This window comes from Danio aesculapii, chromosome 8 (genome assembly GCF_903798145.1).
Source record: "Danio aesculapii chromosome 8, fDanAes4.1, whole genome shotgun sequence".
NCBI classification, from domain to species: domain Eukaryota; kingdom Metazoa; phylum Chordata; class Actinopteri; order Cypriniformes; family Danionidae; genus Danio; species Danio aesculapii.
Window position 1 is genome coordinate 45,448,820 of NC_079442.1, and position 24,849 is coordinate 45,473,668.

General features: G+C 38.8%; 1 protein-coding gene across 1 annotated transcript in view; it reads right to left on the reverse strand.

Moving 5' to 3' along the window:
* The window catches only part of plxnb3 (plexin B3), a 187,858-nt gene that overhangs the window by 77,929 nt on the left and 85,080 nt on the right, over window positions 1-24,849 (reverse strand). Inside the window, exon 2 of the mRNA XM_056464055.1 lies at window positions 6,782-7,901. Within this exon, the coding sequence (XP_056320030.1) occupies window positions 6,782-7,885 (1,104 nt within the window). The 5' untranslated portion in view covers window positions 7,886-7,901. The remainder of the gene's footprint in view (window positions 1-6,781; window positions 7,902-24,849) is intronic.

The following is a 24,849-nucleotide window of genomic DNA, read 5'->3' on the forward strand; positions in this document are numbered from 1 at the left end:
ACAGAAGGACAACCATCTGTGCTGCAATCCACCAATCAGGCCTGTATGGTAGAGTGGCCAGACAGAAGACACTCCCTGCCAGGAGTTTGCCAAAAGGCATCTGAAGGACTCTCAGACCATAAGAAACAAAATCCTCTGGTCTAATGAGACTAAAATTTTACTCTTTGGAGTGAATGCCAGACGTTACGTTTGGAGAAAACCAGGCACCGCTCATCACCAGGCTAATAACATACCTACATTGAAGAATGGTGGTGGCAGCATCATGCTGTGGGGATGTTTTTCAGCAGCAGGAACTGGAGGACTAGTCAGGATAGAGGGAAAGATGAATGCAGCAATGTACAGAGACATCCTGAATGAAAACCTGCTTCAGAGTGCTCTTGACCTCAGGCTGGGGCGACGGTTCATCTTCCAGCAAGATAATTACCAAAGCGCATCGCCAAAATATCAATGGAGTGGCTTTACAACAACTCGGTGAATGTCCTTAAGTGGCCCAGCCAGAGCCCAGACCTAAATCCTATTGAACATCTCTGAAGAGATTGGAAAATGGCTGTACACCGTTGCTTCCATCCAACCTGATAAAGCTTGAGAGGTACTGCAAAGAGGAAAGGGCAAAAATTCTCAAATACAGGTGTGCCAAGCTTGTGAAATCATATTCAAAAGACGTGAGGCTGTAATTGCTGCATCATTATGGGGTATTGTGTGCAGAATTGAGGAAATAAATGAATTTAATCCATTTTGGAAGAAGACTGTAACATAAAAAATGTGGAAAAAGTGAAGCGCTATGAATACTTTCCAGATGCACTGTATATAAATAAACTTGCCTTGCCTTGGTATTGGAAATACACATGCAATGTCATGCAACACATTTTTAATATATGCACTTTGGCTATACTTGGAATTCAGTCAAATGACATATAAACAGTTTAGGAATTAATGAATGTTAAATGTTTTGGAAATAATGAGGTTCAAGTTAATCACACAGCTGTGTGCCCACACGCTTTCAAAATTTAGACAAAACCCCTGTGAGACGACGCATTATGAACAATTAATATCCAAAAATGCATGCAGCATGTTAAACACGAGCTCTAAAAACTGGGCAAGCACTAAAAGTTTCCAGTCAACAATTAACATTTGGATGGTCCCAGAAACATCCTGTCCTTGCTGGGTGCATTAAATCAATACTAAAAATGCTCAGCTGCTTTATTGTGCTGTCTGTCAAATGCAACCCATCATCTCTCCATGGCTGGGAGTGATTTTTAGATGCACTCTCGCTGGAGCCAGCCGCGGGTCTGTGAGCCCTGACCTAATGCTATTCTAGAACTGCAGCTGTCAGAGGACGGACAGACACAATACCTCAGCTAACAGACCAGGGGGAGTGGCTGCACGGGACAGCGGAACAGTGGCACGCAACTGAAGTCAAAGGAGGTCAAATACAGGAACACCACACACACACACACCTACTGCTTTGGAAAGGAGATAATGGCATCCATTCTGTATTACTTTCAATGAATTATTGAGATGGCTATAACTGCTAAAATCACAACATGAACATCACAAACTTAAAGGGGTAGTTCACCCAAAAAAATTAATTATCTTATCATTTAATCTCCCTCGTGTTGTTTTAAGTTTTCTTTTATCTGTTGAACACAAAAGAAGATATTTTGAAGAATCCTCATTCCTGGCACCCATTGACTTCCATAGTACCTTTTTCCTACAATGGAAGTCAATGGGTGCCATCAATAAGCATTTTTTAAAATATCTTCTTTTGTGTTCAACAAATTAAGATGTTCTGTATATTTTGAAGAATGCTCATGGCTGGCACCCATTGATTTCAATTGTAGGAAAATAAGTACTATGTTAAGTCAATGGGTGCCATCAATAAGCATTTTTCAAAATATCTTCTTTTGAAAAAAAAAAGATATTTTGAAGAATGCTCATGGCTGGCACCCACTGATTTATACTGTAGTAAAATAAGTACTATGAAAGTCAACGGGTCCCATAAACAAGTATATTTCAAAACATCTTCTTTTAAGTTTCCACAATTGAAGATATTTTGAAGAACGCTCATGGCTTGCGCCTATTGATTTTTCATTGAACGAAAATAAGTACTATGGGAGTCAATGGGTGTGAGCAACAAACATTTTTCAAAATATCTTCTTTTGAGTTCAACTAAAGAAGATATTTTGAAGAATGCTCATGGCCAGCACCTATTGATTTACATTGTAGTAAAATAAGTACTATGGAAGTCAATGGGTGCCATCAACAAGCATTTTTCAAAATATCTTATTTTGAGTTCAACTAAAGAAGATATTTTGAAGAATGCTCATGGCCAGCACCTATTGATTTACATTGTAGTAAAATAAGTACTATGGAAGTCAATGGGTGCCATCAACAAGCATTTTTCATAATATCTTATTTTATGTTCGAACTCAAATAGGTTTTGAACAAATGAAGGATGAGTAAATGAAGGCAGAATTGCTTTTTTGGACAAACTATACCTTAAAATATTAATTAAATAAGAGCTGACTCCATTTACTTTCCTAAAACTCCTACATTATTGAGGACTGAAGCATTTAAACTTCATCAAAGTTTCACAAAATTGTTGACCTGATCCAACATCATAATGATAATTGCATAATATTAATAATTGCAGATTTGTTTGTGTTTTATACTCCCTAGCAAAGTAATAAATAACCAACAGCAAGCACACTAAAAGTGTCATGGTTGTGGCAACATCACTGTGTCTTTCAGGTGAGAGGTTCAGTGGGCTTCTGTGTATATTGGTCACTGGGGCGGGGAGCCCAGAAAGGATATGGGTCAGCGAAACTCAAACCAGCTGCAGAGTTAAGCTGGATTTACCCACCTCCCAGAGGCTACACACACACACACACATACACACACACAAACCACTCCTTTCCATTTCAAAGCTCATATTATACACATTTTTGCCTTCAACACAGGAAGAAACACATAAATTTAACACTACCCAATCTCCATTAGTCCCTGTACCTCCTTCCCTCCCCTTCTCTATGACAAAAACTCTCAAAATTGTGCTCATAGAAACCCCTCTGTACTCATTTGTCATAATTAATATGAACCTAACCTACCCAAACCACTACATACCTAAAATTGATGTTCATTCAAATTTAAAGGGATAGTTCCCCCAGAATTTTCAATTTGCTCACTATTTATTCACACTCAAGTGCCTATGAAGCTTCAGGAATTTCTTTCTTCTGTTGATATTTTGAAAGAAGCTGAAAACCTGTAACCGTTGACATCCATAGTAAGAAAAACATACTTTGGATGTCAGTGGTTACAGGTTTTCAGGTTGAAAATATCTTCTTTTGTGTTCAACGGAAAAAGATCCAGTTTTGTAACAATTGAAGTTAATAAATGTTGGCAGAATTTTCATTTTTGGGTGAACTATCCCTTTAGGAAAAACGTACTACTTTTTTTGTTATGCTAAAAGCCATTACAGTACTTGTTCGCATGCATAAACTGAAGATGAAAATATCTCTGAAATCCACAAAACAGAGATTTAGATTCCGCACTATGTCGTATTATTATGTCGTACAGAATTCTGGGAGCTACTGCTGCATTTGTTATGCCGTGTGGATTAGCATTGGCGCAGGCAGCTGGACGCTAATCTGTGTCAGCACTGAGGCAGCTGCCACTCGCACACACTTACACCTGTCACCAAAAAAAAAAGCCCCTGCTGACCCTGATCTGTCGCCAAGAAACCACACGCTACGCTGTCTTACACGACCGGGCTAATAGGCCAATATCTTGTGGATTCCCCTAACTATATTTCCCTACTTATCACTCTTTAGCTGTGGATTTACTCCTCATTAAAAGCGGCAACAATCACAGAGCCACTCCCCCAGTCTGCTAGCTGAAAGTCTTTTAAAGCCATGCTGAACTATAGGTGGGAAGTACTGCCTGAGATTGGAAATAGAAGTGGATACCTAAATGCCCCAAAAAAGCATTTACATCTATATCATTGGCTAAATATGCAGTTATTTGGAGGAGTCTACAGCAGATCTGACTGGCAGGGTTTAGGAAACTACCACCTGAACATTTTCAGCTTTCTTGAATCAATGGGTACTAGGACTGACATATATAATTTCAGGATCAATATTGCAATGTGCGCATTTACAATAGTCACAACGCAGTACAATGTCTAGATAGAGTCTAGATAATCCAGAACACATGAGATTTGAGTCACTGAAGAGTTTAATGATAATGGAGTGCTAGTTTATAATTTGCACATGTTTTTTTAAGGCCTGTAGATGTGTGAGCACTAGTGGCATAGGTGTATTGGTTGGAGGTTTAGATCACATTATGTTTTTTTATGGATTGGTACATTTTTTATCATGGATTGGAACATTTTTTCGATCTTTCATTTCTGTTCATAACAAAAACATATTGTATCATTCATTCATTCATTCTCTTTTCAGCTTAGTTCGTTTATTAATCCGGGGTCGCCACAGCAAAATGAACTGCCAACTTATCCAGCACAAGTTTTACGCAGCAGATGCTCATCTAGCTGCAACCCATCTCTGGGAAACATCCATACACTCATTCACACTCATACACCAGGGACAATTTAGCCTACCCAATTCACCTGTACCACATATTTGGACTGTGGGGGAAACCTGAGCACCCGGAGGAAACCCACTCAAATGCAGGGAGAACATGCAAACTCCACACAGAAACGGCAACCGACCCAGCCGAGGATTGAACCAGCGACCATCTTGCTGTGAGGCGACAGCACTACCTACTGCACCACTGCGTTTTCCAACCATATTTTTAAAATATTAAATTATAAATAAATATATTATTATAAAATAATAAATAAATTGTAAAATATTCAGTACTGTGAAAAATTCACTGTTACTACTACTGTTGCTGATAACGCTAAATGTGTCAATCTAACTTTAGAATTTGTACCATATTATTTATTTTTAGTCTCATTTTCAATAAATGATTCAGTTATTCACTGATAAAACTTCGTGGCTGCGTCCGAAACCACATACTTACATACTATATAGCACGCTAAAATCAGTATGTGAGCCGAGTAGTATGTCCGAAGTCATAGAATTCGAAAATCAGTATGCAAGAACTACCCAGATGACCTACTACTTCCGGCGAGATTCTGAAATGTGCATCCCATGACCACTGCGCTATCCCATGTTGCCCCATGAAATAATTAATGAATGGAAGTAAAGCGATGTAACTGATGCAGGTAGGTCACGGGACCATGACAAAATGGCAGATGTAGTTCATCCGAATTCCATTCTTACTGCTCACATTCATACTGTATAGACATACTTTTCTAACGGCTGAGTAGTATGTTTAAATTCAAATGCAGTACCTACTGAGTAGTAGGCGGTTTCGAACGCAGCCCACATTTCATTGCTAGATGTGTTGTTCTTGAAGAATTATTCAGTGGCATATTTTTTTTATGGCTAGCTGTCGCCACCTATTGGTTAAATAATGTAATTGCTGCTACAACTTTCATTTTTGAGCGTCGTTAAATGCATTTGACTGTGATTTTAAACTTTAACATAAACATCAGTGGTTTTATCTAAACTATAAACTGTTCTCCCAGTACTTCTGTGTAATTTGACTGTAACTGCATAACTAACTCAAAGACTGAATCTCTTTCTTAAGTTTTGTGTTTTTAGATTTGAATGTAGCGATTTGATGGACTAATAAACATGCAAATCACCAAAATTTGGGGGGGCTAATTATTCAGGGGGGCTACTATTCTGACTTCAACTGAAAATTTGCATTGTTTATGGTAAAAATTCATAAGAGTTCAATACTACAATCTATTACAAGAATGTAAACAGAAGCATGTATAACAGCATTGTGAGAGTTACATTTACCATTTTCCTTAGCAATATTTTAAAATTTTTGTGTTGATACTGAAATCATTTGCTTAAAAAAGTGTTTTATATTTTATTAATATTTAATTTATATTTCTAAATTTGTAATCAAATATTTGCTAAATAAAGTGAGAATTTTGATCATATACTGTATGAGTGAGTAAATTTGAGTCTTTTACATGTAGTCAATCCATATAAACCATCAATGGATTGAATTTACAGGAATTTTACTATATTGTGATATTTATTGTTATAAAAAAATTAAACAGAATCGGCACATTGCCACTCTCAAAAGACAATTTAATTGGACAACATTTCTTCCAACAAGCTCTTCATCAGGGTAAAGTCTAGATGGGATACAGCAGAGGATACGCACATCAACACAGTATCACTTTTGTGACACTGTATAGCAATAATTAATATTTTTACAGTACTGTGGCGGTTGGGTTAAGGGGTAGACGTTAAAAAAATACAACTTATTGGATAATTTAATAAATAGCACAAATAATGCTCGGTACAACTACAGTTTTTACATTACTGTGACGGTTGGGTTTAAACTTGAGGTAGGGGTAGACGTTAAAAAATAAAATTAATGGGAAATTTATTAAATAATATAAATAATTCTCGATAACTTCCAGACACAACTGTATCTGATCTTGCAACAACCTTTTATCAGGTCGCACATCGCTCATCTAGAGACCTGCAAACAATAATCTGTTTATCTTTTCTATTATGTTCGGTTTGATCGAGCACCTGCCTTTAATATTTTCTTATATGTGCGCAAACTGATGTCTTTCTCTATATATCACTATGAGGACATGAGATCATGATATAATAAGTGTCATATCACCTACTGATGAATAACAGGTAAACATAGGCCAACAACTTACCTGTGGAAGATTCAGACATCTGGAAGACACTTCATACTCGATGTACGCCTTCTCCTTGTTACTGACATCTTTGCCTTCCTGTGTGTAACACAGTAGCTGGGCACCATGCAGAGCTTTGTCCAGCTCCTCCACCGTGTACACACAAAGAGCCGACTTGTCTGTGGGTGTAGGAGTTGATGCTTGTCCCATGGCCATAGCCACAAACAGCGCAGGTTGCTCCCGGTGAAAGCCAAGCACGGCCGCCTGAGCCAGATTATATCTTCCATTGCAAGAAAGCGGCACCTCTACATAAGAGTAGAAAAAGGGGTCTCCAGCACAGAGTCTGGACACATATGTTCGGTACTCTCGTCTGCCCCATACATCGCGTCGAGAGAACACAAAGTAGACGTAGCTGTTGTGGTGGAACGCGTTCACAAAGTGGTTGTTGTATTCAGAGTAGCTTCCGACCACCAGCTTACCAAGTTCTTCATGGGAGAACGCTGGCGCAGAATTTCGCTCAACTGGGGTCAAACGTCGCATTGTGATTGGTGGGATCCCACCAGGTCCTTTACTGGTGTAGCCCCGCCCGACGAGCATAAGAGGAACTCCTTTCTGCTCCACCACAACACCAACTGTGGACACTCTTGGGTCATTCGCTGCCACGTACTGTGTGTCCACAGGGTTGTCTGTCTTATACAGCACCTGAGAGACATTCTGCAAGCTTCTCTTCTCACAGATGCCCTGCAGGACTGTCCCGCACACAATCAAGCTGGACGAGTTCCCTCCTTTGACCTCCTCCAGCAACAGAAGCTTATTGGTGTTATCTGTGGTTGCTGCCTGAGTGCAATCATTGGGATCAATGGGAGGCAAGCAGTCCGGGCTGTCCAATTTAGGGCCTGTTTTGCCCAAGGAGAGCAGCTGTAAGTCTGGGGAAAGGTGGTAGAGGACATTTACCGCCCCAATGTAGACATGCCCTGAGTGGCTGTCCAGCAGGAGGTGGTTGAGCCGGGAGCCATTGAGGGAGATGAATGCTGGGGGACTCTGAAGATGACAGAGGGCCAGAGGCAATACCAGAGGCCACCACACGATGGCGAGGAGCAGCAACAGGGGAGCAGCAGCTGGCATGGCACCCCCTCACCTGCTGAAAAAGAGATAGAGATCAAGAAGAAAGAGAGAGGGGGAGGTTGAAAAGAAGTGTCAATGTCAATGTTTTATATATAACACTATTAAACACAATCAAAGGTTGACCAATGTGCTGGACAAGACAAATCACAAAAACAAAGATATAAAATTATAGGTAAAACAAACAATTCTCACTGATAAAATGCCAAATCAACAATAATAATAATAATAATAATAATAATAGTTTATATAGCACTTTTCTGGACACTAGATGTGTGAACCTACACCTACAACCTACATGGTTGGTTCAGTTACGATTATCATGCCATCAATTCGGTTCACTTCGATATCTCGGTGCATCACGGTGCATTGACGATGCATACACAGTTTTATATTTTCACAGCAATTCTTGTATTAAAATGTATAAATACATTTATATTTATATACTATTTGTAATACAATTTTGTCCTTTAATTCAAACAGTCAGATATATAAACTCTACCTTTAAACAACACAAGCATTTAAAGAAAATAATATAAACAAATATAAATATCCCGCTCTCTTTCTGAGCCTTGTCTAGCGAGTTCTTTCTTACACCCCTTTAATTGGTCACGCGCTCAACAGAAAAGGCTGTGATTGGCTCACTGTAACAGTATCGCTGTAACAGCCGAGAGGAGAGGAAATGTCACACCAGCAGGTCAAATGAGCCACAGTGAGAGAGAAATGGAGTTTACTTTCATTCTCTCAATCGCAGTGAAATAGGGGCTTCTGCTGTAAGTGTCAGTGAAAGACTGTCCAGCAAACACACACGCAGTGAAATTGTGCACAGTTTCTGTGTTTTTAAGTAGCTGACGCATTGTAAATACTCGCGATCGCCTCCCTCGCCATAGTAGGCTACGGCGACAAAGCGCATATGAGATAAATGACATCAGTACACAATAACCAGTTATGATCTATTACTGAACCGATACCGAATTGTCCACATCTGCATTGCGGTGCACCGAAGAACCAATTAATTTTGGCACCCCTACTGGACACTCAAAGCTCTTTACACATTTTTGAGGGGAATCTCCTCACCCACCACCAGTGTGCAGCATCCACTTGGATGACGCGATGGCAGTTGTATTGCACCACACCACACACCAGCTGATTGGTGGAAAGGAGACAGAGTGATGAAGCTAATTATGATATGGGGATGGTTAGGAGGCCATGATGGATAGAGGCCAGTGGGCAAAATTTGGCCAGGATGTCGGGGGTTAACCCCCTACTCTTTTTCTTCATCCTGAGATTTTTAACGACCACAGAGAGTGAGTCAGGACCTTGGACTTTAATGTCTGATCCTAAAGACGGCGCTCACTAAGCAGAATAGAGCCCCCATCAATATACTGGGGCATTTTGACCAACACAGACCACAGGTTGAGCGCCCCCGACTGGTCTCACTAACACCACTTCCGGCAGCAACTTAGCTTTCCCATGTGGTCCCCATCCCAGTACTGACTGGGCACAGCCCTGCTTAGCTTCAGTAGGCAACCATGTGAGAGTTGCAGAGAGCTAGATGTTGGCTAAAAGGTAAGTTTTCAACCTAGATTTATAAATAGAAAGAGGTGATTTAGATTTAACAGAGGGACAAAGCATGTCACAATCTAGGACCAGCTAGTGCAAAAGCACGGTCACCCCTGCATAATAATCTCTGGTCTGATATTCGAAGAGATAGACCAGGCTGATGTGCAGTCAGCAGATCTGACAGCTAAGAAGGTGCCAATCCATTTAGTAATGTAAAAACCAAGAGAAGATTTTTAAAAGTGACGATGCAAAGGCAATCAGTGCAAAGATTGCAAAGGCTGATTTATACTTCTGCGTTGAGTGATCAGCGTCAACCCACGGCGTCTGTCTTCCACGTAGTCATGTATTTATGCTTCTGCGTGCTGTTTGTGTTGCTCAGCAAATACTCTTCCAAAACACTAGCTGGCAGTAGGTTTTTACGTTCCTTTCGTTTCGTCAAGTACAGTTGATGTCAGAATTATTAGCCCCCCTGAATTATTCACCCCTTGTTTAAATTTTTGTTTAACAGAGAAGATTTCTTCAACACATTTCTAAACATAATAGTTTTAATAACTCATTTCTAATAACTGATTTATTTTATCTTTGCCATGATGACAGTAGATAATATTTGACTAGATATTGAATAGATATAAGTGACATTTAAAGGCTTAACTAGGTTAATTAGGTTAACTTGGCAGGTTACGGTAATTAGGCAAGTTATTGTATTACGATGGTTTGTTCTGTAGACTATCGGGAAAAAAAATTGACCTTAAAATGGGTTTTAAATAATTAAAAACCACTTTTATTCTAGCCGAAATCAAACAAATAAGACTTTCTACAGAAGAAAAAATATTATCAGACATACTGTGAAAATGTCCTTGCTCTGTTAAACATCTTTTGGGAAATATTTAAAAAAGAAAAAGATTTCAAAGAGGGGGAAAACAATTCTGACATCAACTGTAGCTAAAACTCGCTCAGTCAGAGGTGGAAACCGACAGACATTTTACCAACTTTACAACTTAACAACTTTAACCAAGGTAAACTCAAAGCAAAAGTTTACATCTGGAGCTCCTTCACGGGACACCACACTTGTAAACACTTGCAGACAAAACAGCTCTCAGCACCACCACTCGTCACTGCTAGCAGTCCAACCAATCTATGCATCGTTGTGACATTTAGTTACATTTTTTGAGCGGTGCGCAACAGCGTTGGATATGCGACAGCGCGAAGGCTGCACCAGACCATATGCGTGCGCTTGACGCAGAAGTATAAATCAGATTAGTGTGATGACATGGTCATGTTTGTTTGGTACTCATTAAAAGCCTTGCAGCAGCATTTTGAACTAACTTAAAACAGGATGAAGCTGTCTGACTCATCCCAAAATATAGTGAGTTACAGTAGTCCAGTGGTTCTCAATTCCGGTCCTCAGGCCCCTCCGCCCTGCATATTTTGTATCTCTTATATTTGACACACAAGGATCAGTTTTTAGATCTCTTTGTTATCAAGCTGATGATACGAATCATGTGTGTTAAGTAAGGAAGACATACAAAATGCTTGACCCGAGGACCGAAATTGAGAACCACTGCAGTAGTCCTACCTAGATATAATAAAAGCATCAATTTTTTTTTCGAAATATTGTCTAGATAGAATAGACTTAAAGAAAGTCAATGCAGAATAAAGGGATATGGTGAGAATATAAACGACAGGGATACACATTAACAAGGAAAGTAATGTGTGTGAGTTATGGGAAGGAAGTGAAGATCTGGGAAAAGACAGTAAGAGGGAGAGGGGCATGGAAAGTTGAGTAACGCATGAAAAGGAAGGAAGAGAGTCAGAAGGCAAAGCGAGATAGTCAGTGTAAGAGGAAACCAGAGATTCAGATGGGTGATCGAGAGAGAAAATATATAGAGAGAGAGAGGGAGGGGAAAAGAGAGAGAAGACAAATGTTAAGTTAACAGAAAAACACCACAGAGAATACCTACTGCCGCACATCGCCATGCAGCACAAAGACTGCAGGCTTCAAACATATTCTTTTGTTCTTCAAAGTCCTGCCACCTTCACACAGGCACTGAAGGATGCTTGAGTGAGACTGCCAGGCTTTGGTCCGGTGCAATAAAAGACATGCGTCTGAGACCAAGAAACACGCAATAATGCTGAAGTTTACTTCAGAAAAGTCGGGAATGCCAGTGTACGACTGATGAACGCAAGAACGGCGGCTGATAAAACCTACCAAAGCGTGCCTTCTGTTATCATGAAAACCCTTTACTGGTGTTTGTGTCAGTCTCGAGGTGTCTGACTCACTGTTTACTGGCCGATTCTGAATGCCGCAAGATAGCTTGAGAATGACTAGATTGTTCCTCTGAATTATGAAGATTCAAGAGCGAGGGAGAGAGGGGGGAAGTAGGGAAATGGAGAGAAAGAGCATGTGTGTGTGAAAATATGAGAGAGTGCTGATAAAAAGTAATAGAGATGTGAAGAAGTTAGGTGCTAAATTATGCATGATGCCTGTAGCTGTTGCCTTTTTGGTTTTACTTACGAAACTGTGAAAACAGACGCCGCTTTAATCAAGCGCTCAAAAGTCACGAGCTTCAGATGTTACATGCAGTTATCAACCTTTGAACAAAAGAGAGAGAAAGTAAAGAATTGACTAAACGCATATCATCTGATGCAATAATCGCAGGGCGCCTCCTATGCAGGACTCAATGCTATGATGCTACATTTTTTCTGGTTGCCAATAAATTATTATACTAATGTTGAGGTTTTCAGACGTTTCATATTGCTGTGGGGTTGCTAGATTGTCCTGAGTGCTTCATTCATTCATTTTCCTTCAGCTTAGTTCCTCATTTATCAGGGGTCACCAAAGCGGAATCAACCTCAAACTTGTACAGCATATGTTTTACGCAGCTTATGCCCTTCCAACCAAAACCCAGTACTGGGAAACACCCATACACACTCACATTCACACACACACTCATACACTGGCCAACTTAGTTCATCCAAAAAAAGTTTTGATATTTCCCAGCAGCCATTTGAAACGTTGCATGGAGTGTCATCAGATTCGGCGCTCCAACTGGTTCTTGAATTGACGCTCATCGGAGCTGTTGTCACAACGAGCATTTTAGCCTAGGATTTCAGGAATCTTTTAGGATTTCCCAAATTTATCTCAGATGACAAAATTGTGGCTGAAATCTCACAGTGTGAGCAGGGATTTACCAGGGTTGTCATGCAAGCAGCAGGAAGAACTATACTACTTACAAATGCCCAATCGGCACGTTGTTTGAGGGGATTAAGCTTTTCCGGTGAGCATACAGTATGTGGTCCATGCTATATTGAACTTAGGGCTGGCTGATAAAATTGGTATTGATATTTATTGACCGAACACCATTGTCAATATTGATATAAAAAAAGATTCGGTATGAAGTCATTTGATATGGTATGAAAATTTGGCTACTGAGCACGCACCTTGGAATAAGCTCAGGGTATCAGTTTGTCATTTCCAATGGAGGCACGCAACTTGCACGACGCGCATATGGGAGTGACGCGTGCATGGGAGTAATGCGCACATGTTGTGCAAACGGCGTGCACGTGAACCGTGCGCATTTTACAGCTGCACCTAGTTAAAAAACATCTGAACTTTTCCGAATGCCCCTAGCACACCGCAATTCATGCAAGTAGAACTAACCAATCTGCATCACACTTTGTATGGAATATACACATTTCAGTAATAACATCAGACTAATTATCTCAGACAAACACAGCACATCCTAACACACCAACAGTTTTTACTTTTCTCCATAAACCGTTTGTCACCCTCTGAGAAAATGGTTGATGGTCACCTAGTACCAGAGACACCAGGGGAGCGTGAACGCAAAGTCCATTATAAATAGTCAAGGAATCCCTGCGTACGCACTTGTCACTTCAAGTCAGAATAACAACACATGTGAACATGAGTGCTGTATAGCAGCAGTGAGGAGATTGTAAATAAAAAAAGGATGTAAGCATGTCGTCAGAGTGGCTTTTTGGTTTCTTTTCTTGTGCATCCCAGTCACTAACACGCCATGTGAAAGTAATATAGTCATTCAACTTGTCACACAATTTGTAATGTTGCATTATGTATTTGAGTATGTAATGAAGGTTAGTTCCTTTACTTGATTGCTCAGATTTGATTATCATGATTTGTGTTGTTAACAGAGTTTGAGGTTTACTGTATCATTATTATTAACTGTATCATTATTATTCACACCTTGACGTTTGCTTTGATTGTTCAGTACTTGCGCTTTATCTTTGCACACACTTTGTAACATTTGATTTATCAAGTTTAAGAATCTCTTTAACACTTATGTTTATTTTAATATGAAGAGATGAGATATTTTGTTTTGACTATTATTAGTAATTAGTTATTAGTAGACCTTAGTAAAGTTGGTAAATGAAAATAAAGTGGTTAAATAACAAAAATAAAACTAATATTCCTAAATGTATTGTTAACAAAATATTGAATAATTATTGATATTAAATTATATGAAACATAATTTCGTGCTCATATTTTTTGTAATATCGCCCAGCCCTAATAGAACTGTGACTGTGAGCAAGTGCAATGCTCCAAAGCTAACAAATGCAGCAACAAACTGCCATTGCACAGCATTACTACTTTGAAGCCACATGAATCATTATACAAACAATCTATAAAAACCCTTGATAAGAAAACAGCTCAATTTCACCATTGTTCATTATTAAAGAAATATAACCTGCTTAGTTGGGAAATTTTAATTAAATATGTACATATCTGTTTAATGTTTAAGACTTTACATAACCCGACTTCACCACTAAATCAGTTAGTGAATATTAGAATGACTGCTCACCGACCTACTAGAGGTGGTAAAAGAGGGGATTGTATTATTCCTCTCAAAAACAGTCAGTCAGTAAATAATCCCCTGGTAGTTATGGTAAACGTATATGCACCTAATTGGGATGACAGTGCAATCTTCACGGGTCTTTTCTCACGAATACCTAATATAGATACTCATCATCTTATATTAGGAGGAGATATTAATTGTGTACAATCACCTTCACTAGATCGCAGCTCTCTCAAACCAATGACACCAAGTCGTACAACTCAAGTGATTAACCAACTTCTTAAAACCTATGGAATGATTGATGCTTGGAGATTCCAAAATCCTGGTTGTAGAGGTTATTCATTTTATTCATCAGTTCATAAGACATACTTACGTATAGATTATTTTTTTCTAGACAGTGAACTACTTCCTCTAGTAAGTAAATGCAAATATAATGCAATTGTGATATCAGATCATGCGCCATTATTAATCACTCTAGGTATGCCAACTATATCTAACAACTATCGGCCATGGCGATTTATTATACTACTTCTCTCTGATGTGGAGTTTGTTAAATTTATATCATCAGAAATAAGTGAGTATCTAGTGCACAATCAGACTCCAGGAATATCTTCTAGTCTTATCTGGGAATCCCTTAAAGCCTATCTTCGGGGCCAAATTATATCATATAATGCCAGATTAAAGAAAGTCAGTCAGTATTTTCAGTGAAAGCTGCTAGAGAAAGGAACTCCATCCCACCAACAATTAGAAGATCACTTACTTTTTGTTCTTTTCAGTCTCTTGTTAAAAATTGGTTAGTGACAAATCAGCATTGTCAGCATTAGTACTGTATTCTTGACACTTTTTGTCCTCTTCTGCTGCCATCAGTCTGTTGTTCTTTACTTTTTAATTGTATTTTATATATCAAATTGTATTTTATGTTATTATTCTGTGCTTCTATTTTAGGTGTGACTTTTTAACATTCTGTAAGGGGTCTACAGATGAAAAATAGCCATTCTTGGCTAATTCTGGCAAATTTTACAGTAATGTTTATTAATGTGCATTGACCCTGTAAACAAATAAACTAAACTAAACTAAAAGCACAAGTCAAAAAAAATGAATGGATTAAATAATGAATTTTGTATCGACCAAAGATTCGGTGCAATCCAGAAACAAACAAGTACATCGATATCTATCTTCACAAGCTATATATAAACTTAATTTTGCTTTGACTTCCTCTTAAACTTCTTCAGATTTTTTTCCCCTCACCTGCACAGCGCACCTCTCCTCAGCACGGCATTCCAAGCCATAATTCATACCCCAAGCACAAGCACTGCAGGCAAAGTTACAAACCAACGAGTAATGCTAAGGGTCAGAAGTTCGTTCAAAGCCCTAACTTCAAGTATGAGCAACGGTAATAGTTGTGTTTGCCTTCAAGTCAAGTCTAGATAGAGGCTTGACTAATTTCTGCTGGTACGCCAAACACGATTCCATTTTTTGAAGGAGAAAAAGTATCAGAGGACACTGAGCGAGAAAGTTATAGAGGGAAAAGAAAGATTCATCTTTAATTCATATCACAGCAGCCAAGAAGTCTTGAGGGCCTAGTATATGAGAGATGAAGAGAAAGAGCAAAGGAGAGGAGGGGGGGAAAAAAATACCAGAGAAGCCGGAGTCTATCAGTATGCATAACATTTTACCTCGTCTCCACCTTCAAAGGGATGGTGGGTAAGAAAAGGACAGTTTGACACGCTGCTGAGATTAGCCACTTCTTTTCAATTAGGCTTTGGATTGGAGAGTTCATGTGCCACCTTGTTTATGAAGGCTGAAAGCAGAACATCGCTTTGTACGGTGTCTCTTGTCTACCTAGCTTAAGGACTCACGCCATCCACGTTTAATGAACATGATCAAAAGGAAGGAGCCCAGAGAGCCTACGGACCGCCAGCTGATTATTCCTATCCTTAGTCACGACCTGTTTCGTCAAGATCTTGCACAACAGGATCGGGAAAAGCTAAATGATGCTGACTTGCATTCAGAGTGGAAAAAACAGTTTGCTAATAAACTGACGAGCTTTAAATATTGTGGAGTCAGCAAAAAGAGAATGCAGATTCCTTCTAGTAAGTGGTCACATCATGAAAATTTAAATCCTCCTTGATCTTTTATTAAAAAAAGTTCAATACAGGCATGTGGTGCAAACCAGAAAAGTTTTGAAAAGTCCTATTTAAAGGGCACCTATGATGAAAATCATCTTTTGGAAGCTGTTTGGACACAAGTGTGTGTAGATAAAGTGTTTCCACTGTTAAACTGGGGTGATATAAACACAATAAGTCTCTTTTTTTTAATTTCCTGATGTTAAAATAGGATCCAAATCCATCCCATTTTGAGGCCCACCAAACCGTGACGTAGGAGTGTGGTTTCCCCGCTCACAGAATTAGTTGACAGTCGCGTATTAACATGTCTGCGTAGTAAAGCGTATAATCATGTCAACAAGACAGGACGTGCGCAAAACAACCAGGATTAAAAGATCAGTTCAGCTCGCTGTGATCATCAATTATCATCAAATGTGACCATGAGTGAGTTTTACAAGTGAAATCGTTTTTAAAACAGTGCATGTTTGTAGTGAATTACAGCGATTTTTCTGTATTTACTTCATCACCACAGCCGCAGGTCAGTACAATTATAAAAGAAGATGCTTTAATCCCGGTTTGTGGACGTTAAATCAGGTTTATTTTATATATTAACATAACAGATATCCATACAGCAGTGGATATTAACGTGTATCCGGTCACATTTGCGTGCCAAAAAAAGTGCAAAGTTAACAAATAGATCAAATAATCATTGGGAATGTTCTTACTGTAGTATTTCTCACAAACGTTACGCGAGATCTGCTTTCTTCAAGTCTGTCACGGTGCTGTTTATTTGACGCAGCTGAGGTGGAGATTGAGGCACACTCTGACAGGCACGTGGGAAACCACACTGAACTAGGAATGCACCGATATTGTTTTTTTGGAACCGATCCGATCTTGATACCAAAATTCGACCGATACAGATCCGATCCTGACACTGTGCCGTTTTTTTTTTTTCTTTTAACATAATACAGTTTCTATAGTTCTGGTGATAACCTCAAATAACATATATTCTTTAGTAGAAATAACAGACCCATAGGCCTGTATATGACAGACGGCCCTATTTAACTGAAAACATGATGCTTGCTTTATACTAGGCTACATTATTTGAGGATTCGTTATGACATTGATATGATCTGTTGTGGTCCAGCTTATGTTTCCTTTTTTAATAATAATTTTTCTTTAAAGTCTGTAATAGACTACCACTATTGACCCTATTATTCTGTACTATTTTTTTCTGCTTTTTATTGTTTTTGTACTGTTTTTGTTAAATATCTCACAAATGTTAAATAAAACAAAATATTACAATAAAGGTATAGTTTAACCAAAAATGAAAATACTTACCTTTTACTTGTTTCAAACCTTTATGAGTTTCTTTTTGTTAAACACAGAATCAGACATTTGAAAAAATGTTAGAAATCTGTAGCCATTGACTTCCACAGTATTTGTCTTTAGTTCTATGAAGTCAATGGGTGGACATTTTTTCAAAATATCTTGTCAAAAGAAGCTCATAACGATTTGAAACAAATAAAAGGTGAGTAAACGATGACACGATTTTCATTTTTGGGTGAACTATTCCTTTAAAACTCATTTTAGGTAAACTGACAAACATCCTTTCCAGCTGTCCAAAACAGATTAGCATGCAGGCTATTGCAACATTGTCATTTGTTCCGACTACCTTTAAATCTTGTGCAGAAGCTGTCATGGCTATGAAATCACACATTTATAAATATTAACATCTACTGCATGTAATGCTGAATGAAAGTGTGAACATGGTTTAAAAAAAGAACAAAGTCAAGCAAATCTCATTTCATCCAAGTCAATTTACACTGCATCCAAGATACATATTTTATCAAGTAGCTGATGCATTGCATGGGAAACAATTCCATGTCATCCTCTATTGTTTAAGCAACAGGAATGCCTGTATATCATAACTGAGGTCATTTATATATAGCAGTCTTAAAGCGACAGTGCACCAAAAAACGAATCTATTTACTCCCCTGAAGTGGTTTCAAACCATATGAGTTTCATTTTTTCTGTTGAACACACAAGAAATATTTTAAAGGGCACCTATTATGCCCCTTTTTACGAGATGTAAAATAAGTCTCTGATATCTCTAGAGCATGTATGCTAAGTTTTAGCTTAAAATAATAAAAAAATTATGTTTTATAACTCTTTGAAACTGCCCCTTTTAGGCTTTGATCCTAATTGATTATGCTCTTTTCAAAAGAGGGCGGAGCTATAGACCCCTGTGTGTCAGCATAGCAGAGGATTCCAAAAACAAGACTAACTTCCTATGCTAATGAAGGAGAGATTAGTCACTAGTGGGCGGGGATTTCCCCCTCTGATGACACATACAAAGGGAGAATGTCAATCAAAGTGTTTCTGCACACTCTTTTTCTGATGTGTGATTATAAAAAATAAAACTAATATATCTTTACCATTAGAAACTGGTTATATTCACACACTGCTGCCACCAAACTGTGCTTAAACCCCCTTATAAAAGTGATTTTTGCATAATAGAAGCCCTTTAAAGAAAGCTAGACTTCCATAGTTGGAGAAACAAATACAAGTCAATGGTTACATGCTTCTAGCTTTCTTCAAAACATCTTCTCTTGTGTTCAACAGAAGAAAGAAAATCATAAAGGTAAAGGCTGAGCAAATGATGACAAAATTTTCATTTTGGCGCGAACTATCCTTTTAAAAGAGGCCTGATAAATACAAAAAGAGGGTACAAATGTCATTTTGACCTTGATTAATATGAAACAATGAAAAAGTAGGATATCATTCTGGCATTGAAATGGCAATATGTAAATGCTACATGTATCAGCCCTAAAATGAATAAATCAGTGAGGCATTCACAGCCCTACAGCGTCTAAGTAGAGAGGGTGTGCCGCCACCACCGAATTCTCACAGAAAATGTTACCGAGAGTGGCACACAGATGCAAAACAGAGTGCCAGAGATTGAATCCCACCCAGCGTGTGCCATTCATCCACAGATCCACCTAACAGAGACACATGCTGCATCTCAATTCGCATACTATCCGTCCTAAATAGTATTCAAGAATAGAAATAGTATGTCCCAAACCATAGTGTGTTGAAAAGAGTATGCCAAAGGATCCTGGATGGTTTACTATTTCCGAAAATTTGAAGTGTAGAACCGTCCATACTGTAACCGCTAATACTGACCAAAATACATTGCGTGTTGGACGTGAATTATTGATTAGAACTACAAACTGTCGGCGCAATAGACATATGGTGCAGTAGCACGTCAGGGCATCCCGAGTTCGAATCCCGGTTCGATGACATTTCCCTACCCTCCCCTCTTCCCCCTCTCCCCCCCCCCCCCCCTCTCTCTCTCCAACTTCGCTTCCTGTCTTAATACTGTCCTATCTAATAAAGGCAAAAAGGCCAAATATAAATCTTAAAAAAAATGTTTAAAAAGAACTACAAACTCAGGTAAAAAAGTGTAAATAAACTACAAACATGGCTGATGCACAAAACCAACCATCTAGTACAGAGGCTTCGGTATAGTTGTTTGAATGACTATTAATCTAGCCAACTGGAACATATTTAAACCGTGTTTTCCATGTTATATTTCATCTGCAACAACAATGAACAACAATGAAAAATGAAACAATAAAAAGTAGGATATACAGTGCCCGGAAAGTGCAAAACAACATTACTAAGTTTTTATGAAGCTCAAGACAAATTTACATTTTGGAAAACATTTTTACCTATCATAAGATGCAATTACATAGGAAAAACTATTTTACCAAGGATGAAACTAATTTACATTTTAGAAAAAAAATTAACAAGACACAAAACATTTTTATCAGTCCTGAAACAAATTTACAATGACAGATTCTTTTCCTGAAAGAGAATGTACCACACACCGGAAGTCACGCGGTGAAAAGTGTTGTTGTGGTTGGTGCGGAGCGCGGTAAATTCATGTTGTGGAGTACATGGCGTAAAAAAGTTTATCGTGACCAAACATGAACTGCGGTCGAGGGTTGTTTTGCCCTTTTTGTGGCAAACACATGAGCAGCTTAACACGGTTTTGCTTTACGTGTGGTCGGTGTTTGGAGTTTCTAAAGGACGCAGACCAGATGGAAACACCAGACATACTGCATCAATGTGTTCAATATTTTAACAAGGGCCACTCAAACGCTGTAATCGTAAGTCTACACAGTGTAAACATTTGCTTGAGGGCTCTTAAAAGTAAGCTGAACGATGCCGGTGTTACTATTTAACTGTCCGTGTTAACTGGGACCCCTTTCCAGATGTAAACTATTCACGTATGCAGATTGGCAGATTCATCACTTTTTCACAGCAACAAAACATGCCCATACCAATTAAATATTCTTATTACTTGGTGTCATTGTAAACATAATTGATTGTAATATTTGTGTGGCAGAAGAGTATATAACCAAAATTAATGTAAAGAAATAATTATAATTGACATGTCATCAACAGGATTTGAACCCAAGTCAAAAAGTTCAGCACGAGTATCAATCAACCTATCTAATTGAGCTATTCAGGACTACACGTTGAGGTCGGTGTTGATGTTTTTATCAGTCAACATATGTTGTGCTTTGGTTGTGGACTCATGTTAACTTGTTTCCATAGACCCATGTTAACTTGTTTCAATGTACTTGCGTTTACATGTTTCCACAAACTCTCACGCTGATATTTTCTCAGAAAAGATCTAAATGACAAAACGATGTTTTATCGCAGTTGGTCAAACCATGATTTTTATAGTTGTAGACTCATGTTAACCTGTGCCTTTGGACTCGTGTTAACGTGTCTACAAAGTCACACACAAGCTTATATTTTCAGGTGTGTGGTACATTCCGCATCACTTCCGGAGTATGGTACATTCCCTTTCCGCAAAGAATCTGTAATTCTAAATTTGTTTCAGGACTGGTAAAAGTGTTTTGCGTCTTGTTAATTTTTTTTCTAAAATGTAAATTTGTTTCGTCCTTTGTAAAATTGTTTTTCCTATATTATTGCATCTTATGATAGGTAAAAATGTTTGTCTTGAGCTTCGTAAAAGTGTTTCACGCGCTGTAATGTAGTTTTGCACTTCCCGGCAGGGCTTTACATTAACAACTTTGGCGTGTTAGACAGACACTCCCACTAGCCACTTTGGCTGGCTGAAGATCATCTTTAAATTATAGTTTTCTTAAAAAGTAAATGTCATCTTAGAATTGAGAAGCAGCATGATCGACAAAAATAGCGTTCGCGCGAGCAAAAGAAAGCAGGTGAATACCGAATGATCACTCGTGCGCACAGGTGATGTAATCCGCGCAACTGCTTGAAAAGCATACGCGCTCCTGTTTCCTGGCGCCTGGAAACGCAACTGCTGCGATCGGTTCTCTTTAAAATAGACAAAAAGTGATGCTTGTGCACCCACAGTCTTGCTGCTTCCAAAAGCTCCGGATGTTTTTAAAACATTTTTTTAAGCAGCAGCGGCTGCCGGTTTGTTATAACTATTCTTTGAACACAACAGACTACGGGCTTAATGTTACCCGTGTGCGTGTGATCATCCTTCCATTATCACACACGGTATGTTTTTCACCTGCTTTCCTTTGTTCAGGGTTATTTTTGTTAATATGGTTTAATTATCATTTTTACAATCACATTGCTTTAATAGGAGATTAACTTCCCATGTATGTGTAGTTAACTAGTGATCTGAGAGACATTTAGCCTGGACAGACTAGGCTACTGTGCATAGTTTTGGATATATGGCAATAATAATTTTTAAAATGTGATTGTTATTGTTAAGAAAGTATTTGTTGAATAAAAAGAGCATGTATTCAGCTATATTTGGCATGTTTTGACATGTTATTTAACATTTGTGGCTATAAGAAATAATTATTAATTTATTTTTGGTGTGGTCAGAGATAAATTTGGTAAATCCTTAGTGTTGAGCCCTGAAAAGACTTGTGAAGTAAAAACAAATTGCAATGCGACACTTTGAAACCACAACCCATTTTCTCATGCACATTAAGCAAGTTCATACACTTAAAAAAAAGTGAACTGAATGAGGAGGCATGTAGACATAACACAAAGTCTAAATCACGTAATTGTAGCATGTCAAGGTCAAATTTATGCATTTAAAATACATTTTCCCGACAACGAAACGTGGCTAGTGAAAATGGCGAGTGGCTGGTAATGTTGGAAAACTACTATCCACGGTGCTGGTGATCAAAAAAGTTAGTGTCAAGTCCTGCTTCCCGGCCACCATTGAAATGGCAATATGTAAATGCTACATGTGTCAGTCCTAAAATGAATGAATCAGTGAGGCGTTCACAGTCCTACAGCGTCTAAGTAAAAAGGGTGTGCCGCTGCCACAACCACTGTATTCTCACCGAAAATGTTACCGAGAGTGGCAAACAGATGCAAAACAGAGTGCCAGAGATTGAATCCCACCCTGCGTGCGCCATTCCTCCACAGATCCACCTAACAGAGGCAGACAGGGTGAGAATGGCACAGAACAAAAGTCTGTTAAAACGGAGCATGCAGGAGGTCTCTTACACTGTCAAAACAGGCAATTTCACAGCTTGAATTAGGTCGGGCTTTTGCAGCATCAGCATTCATCTCCATTTTTTTGCAGACCTAAATGGTAATAACTGTTTGGGGGCATCATTGGCGAGAGCGAGAACACACTCGCTATTCAGTAAGAAAGTGGAATAGCTGCTGCCTTTGTGATGAGGAATGGAAAAGGGGCTTGGGATGTATATAGGAGACAAGCTCTTCCTTACACTCACACACACACACACACACAAAAGAACAGCGATTTGACAAAGGGAGGAAATAAATGGAGGTTCATTTCGCAGCATATTATTGTAAAACCAGACCAATAGCGATTACAGTTAATGTGTTTCGCTAATAACAGCTTTTGCAACACGTAAACATGTTTTAAATAGGGGGTAGCGGAGTTTATCGCTCCCGAAAGGTGCAACCAATTCAGGCTGAGGCATTTCGATTGCTGGCTGACTTCTGACCCTTGCTGGAAGCGCTTATGTGTATGTGTCTCTGTAAACTTCCTCTACTGCACAGTAGCATATTAACAACAAAGCGCATACTTACTAGGCTGCTACGCTCACTCAACACTCATTACCCCAGAAACAGACACACTAGTAATTATAGCCTGCATGTGTGTCTAATTTCTTCGCCAACTGTATGATACGCAAAACACAACATCAGACACAAAGCTGATACAAAAAAATCCTTCCAGTAAGAGACACTTTACACACATATAGTACAAACCCCCCTTAAAAAATGTGAAGGACATCACACAAAAGCATGTAGCTAGCAAAAAATAAAAAAAAAAGTGAGTAAAAAAAAAATTAGACAAGCTTCAGAAGGCCGAGACTCCTCCATGGGGGTAAGCCAACAGACAGACATGCGGACCCCACCCATGCTGTGTGTGCTTGCGCTATCAGAGGAAGGAATCGCTTCGGCAGGCTTGACATCTGACAAACCGTCTCGTCTAATTTAAAGCACACTGTCTGGACCAATGACACAATGTAGTCTGGCTGGCAAAAAAAAAGAAATTGGATTTCGGCAGCTGCAACTACTCCACAGACATCAAAGATGAGATGCATCACTGAAACAAATCTGAAATACATTAATGATCAATATTGATTTTCAAAAATTACGCCATAACTGAATACTTTGGTTAGATGATTCAAACCAACAGAGCTTTAATGTGAAATTCTGCATCATGTATGAGCAGATGCATGTATTCCTAATTGCTAAATGACTTCCATAGTATACATTTTTCCTACTATGGAGGTCAATGGTTTTCACTGCATGATATTAGGAAATTCTAACATTGCAATATTTTGTTATTCTACGATATATACAGCGATATGAATACGATTTCACCAAACAACTTAATGGGCCCTATCATACACCCAGCACAATAAGACACAAGACGTGTTTGATGCGACTTGTTGCTATTTTCAATCCAGCACAACCCTCATTTTCATATTTTACACCACGTTGTTTAAATAGCAAATCCATTTGCTCCACTCTGTAAAGGAGGTGTGTTAAGGCGCATTGTTGGTGCGTTGCTATTTTGAGGAACTGAAATAGACTGCGACATTGACCAACTAAAAGCCGGTCTAAAGTCCAGCGCAGAGCACATTAGATGTGCTCCTATGCAAGTCCAAACGCTTACACACATTAGCCCCTGTCACACAGTGATTCCAGTAAATATCCGGAAAATTACCGAAACGACTTTACTGGTAAATTCAAAAAAGCGCCATTCACACAGGCGAGGACGTTCTGGAATTTTTTGGGAAAGACCGTTCACACATTCATTCCAAAATACTGGTAAATTCTGATATCATTAACCAGAAATGAGCTCAAAATGCCTGTGTTTGTATTTGTAAACGTAATAGGGATCCGGCTTGATGGTTTCACTTTTGTTTATAGCTTTAGCATTCATGCAGCTTAT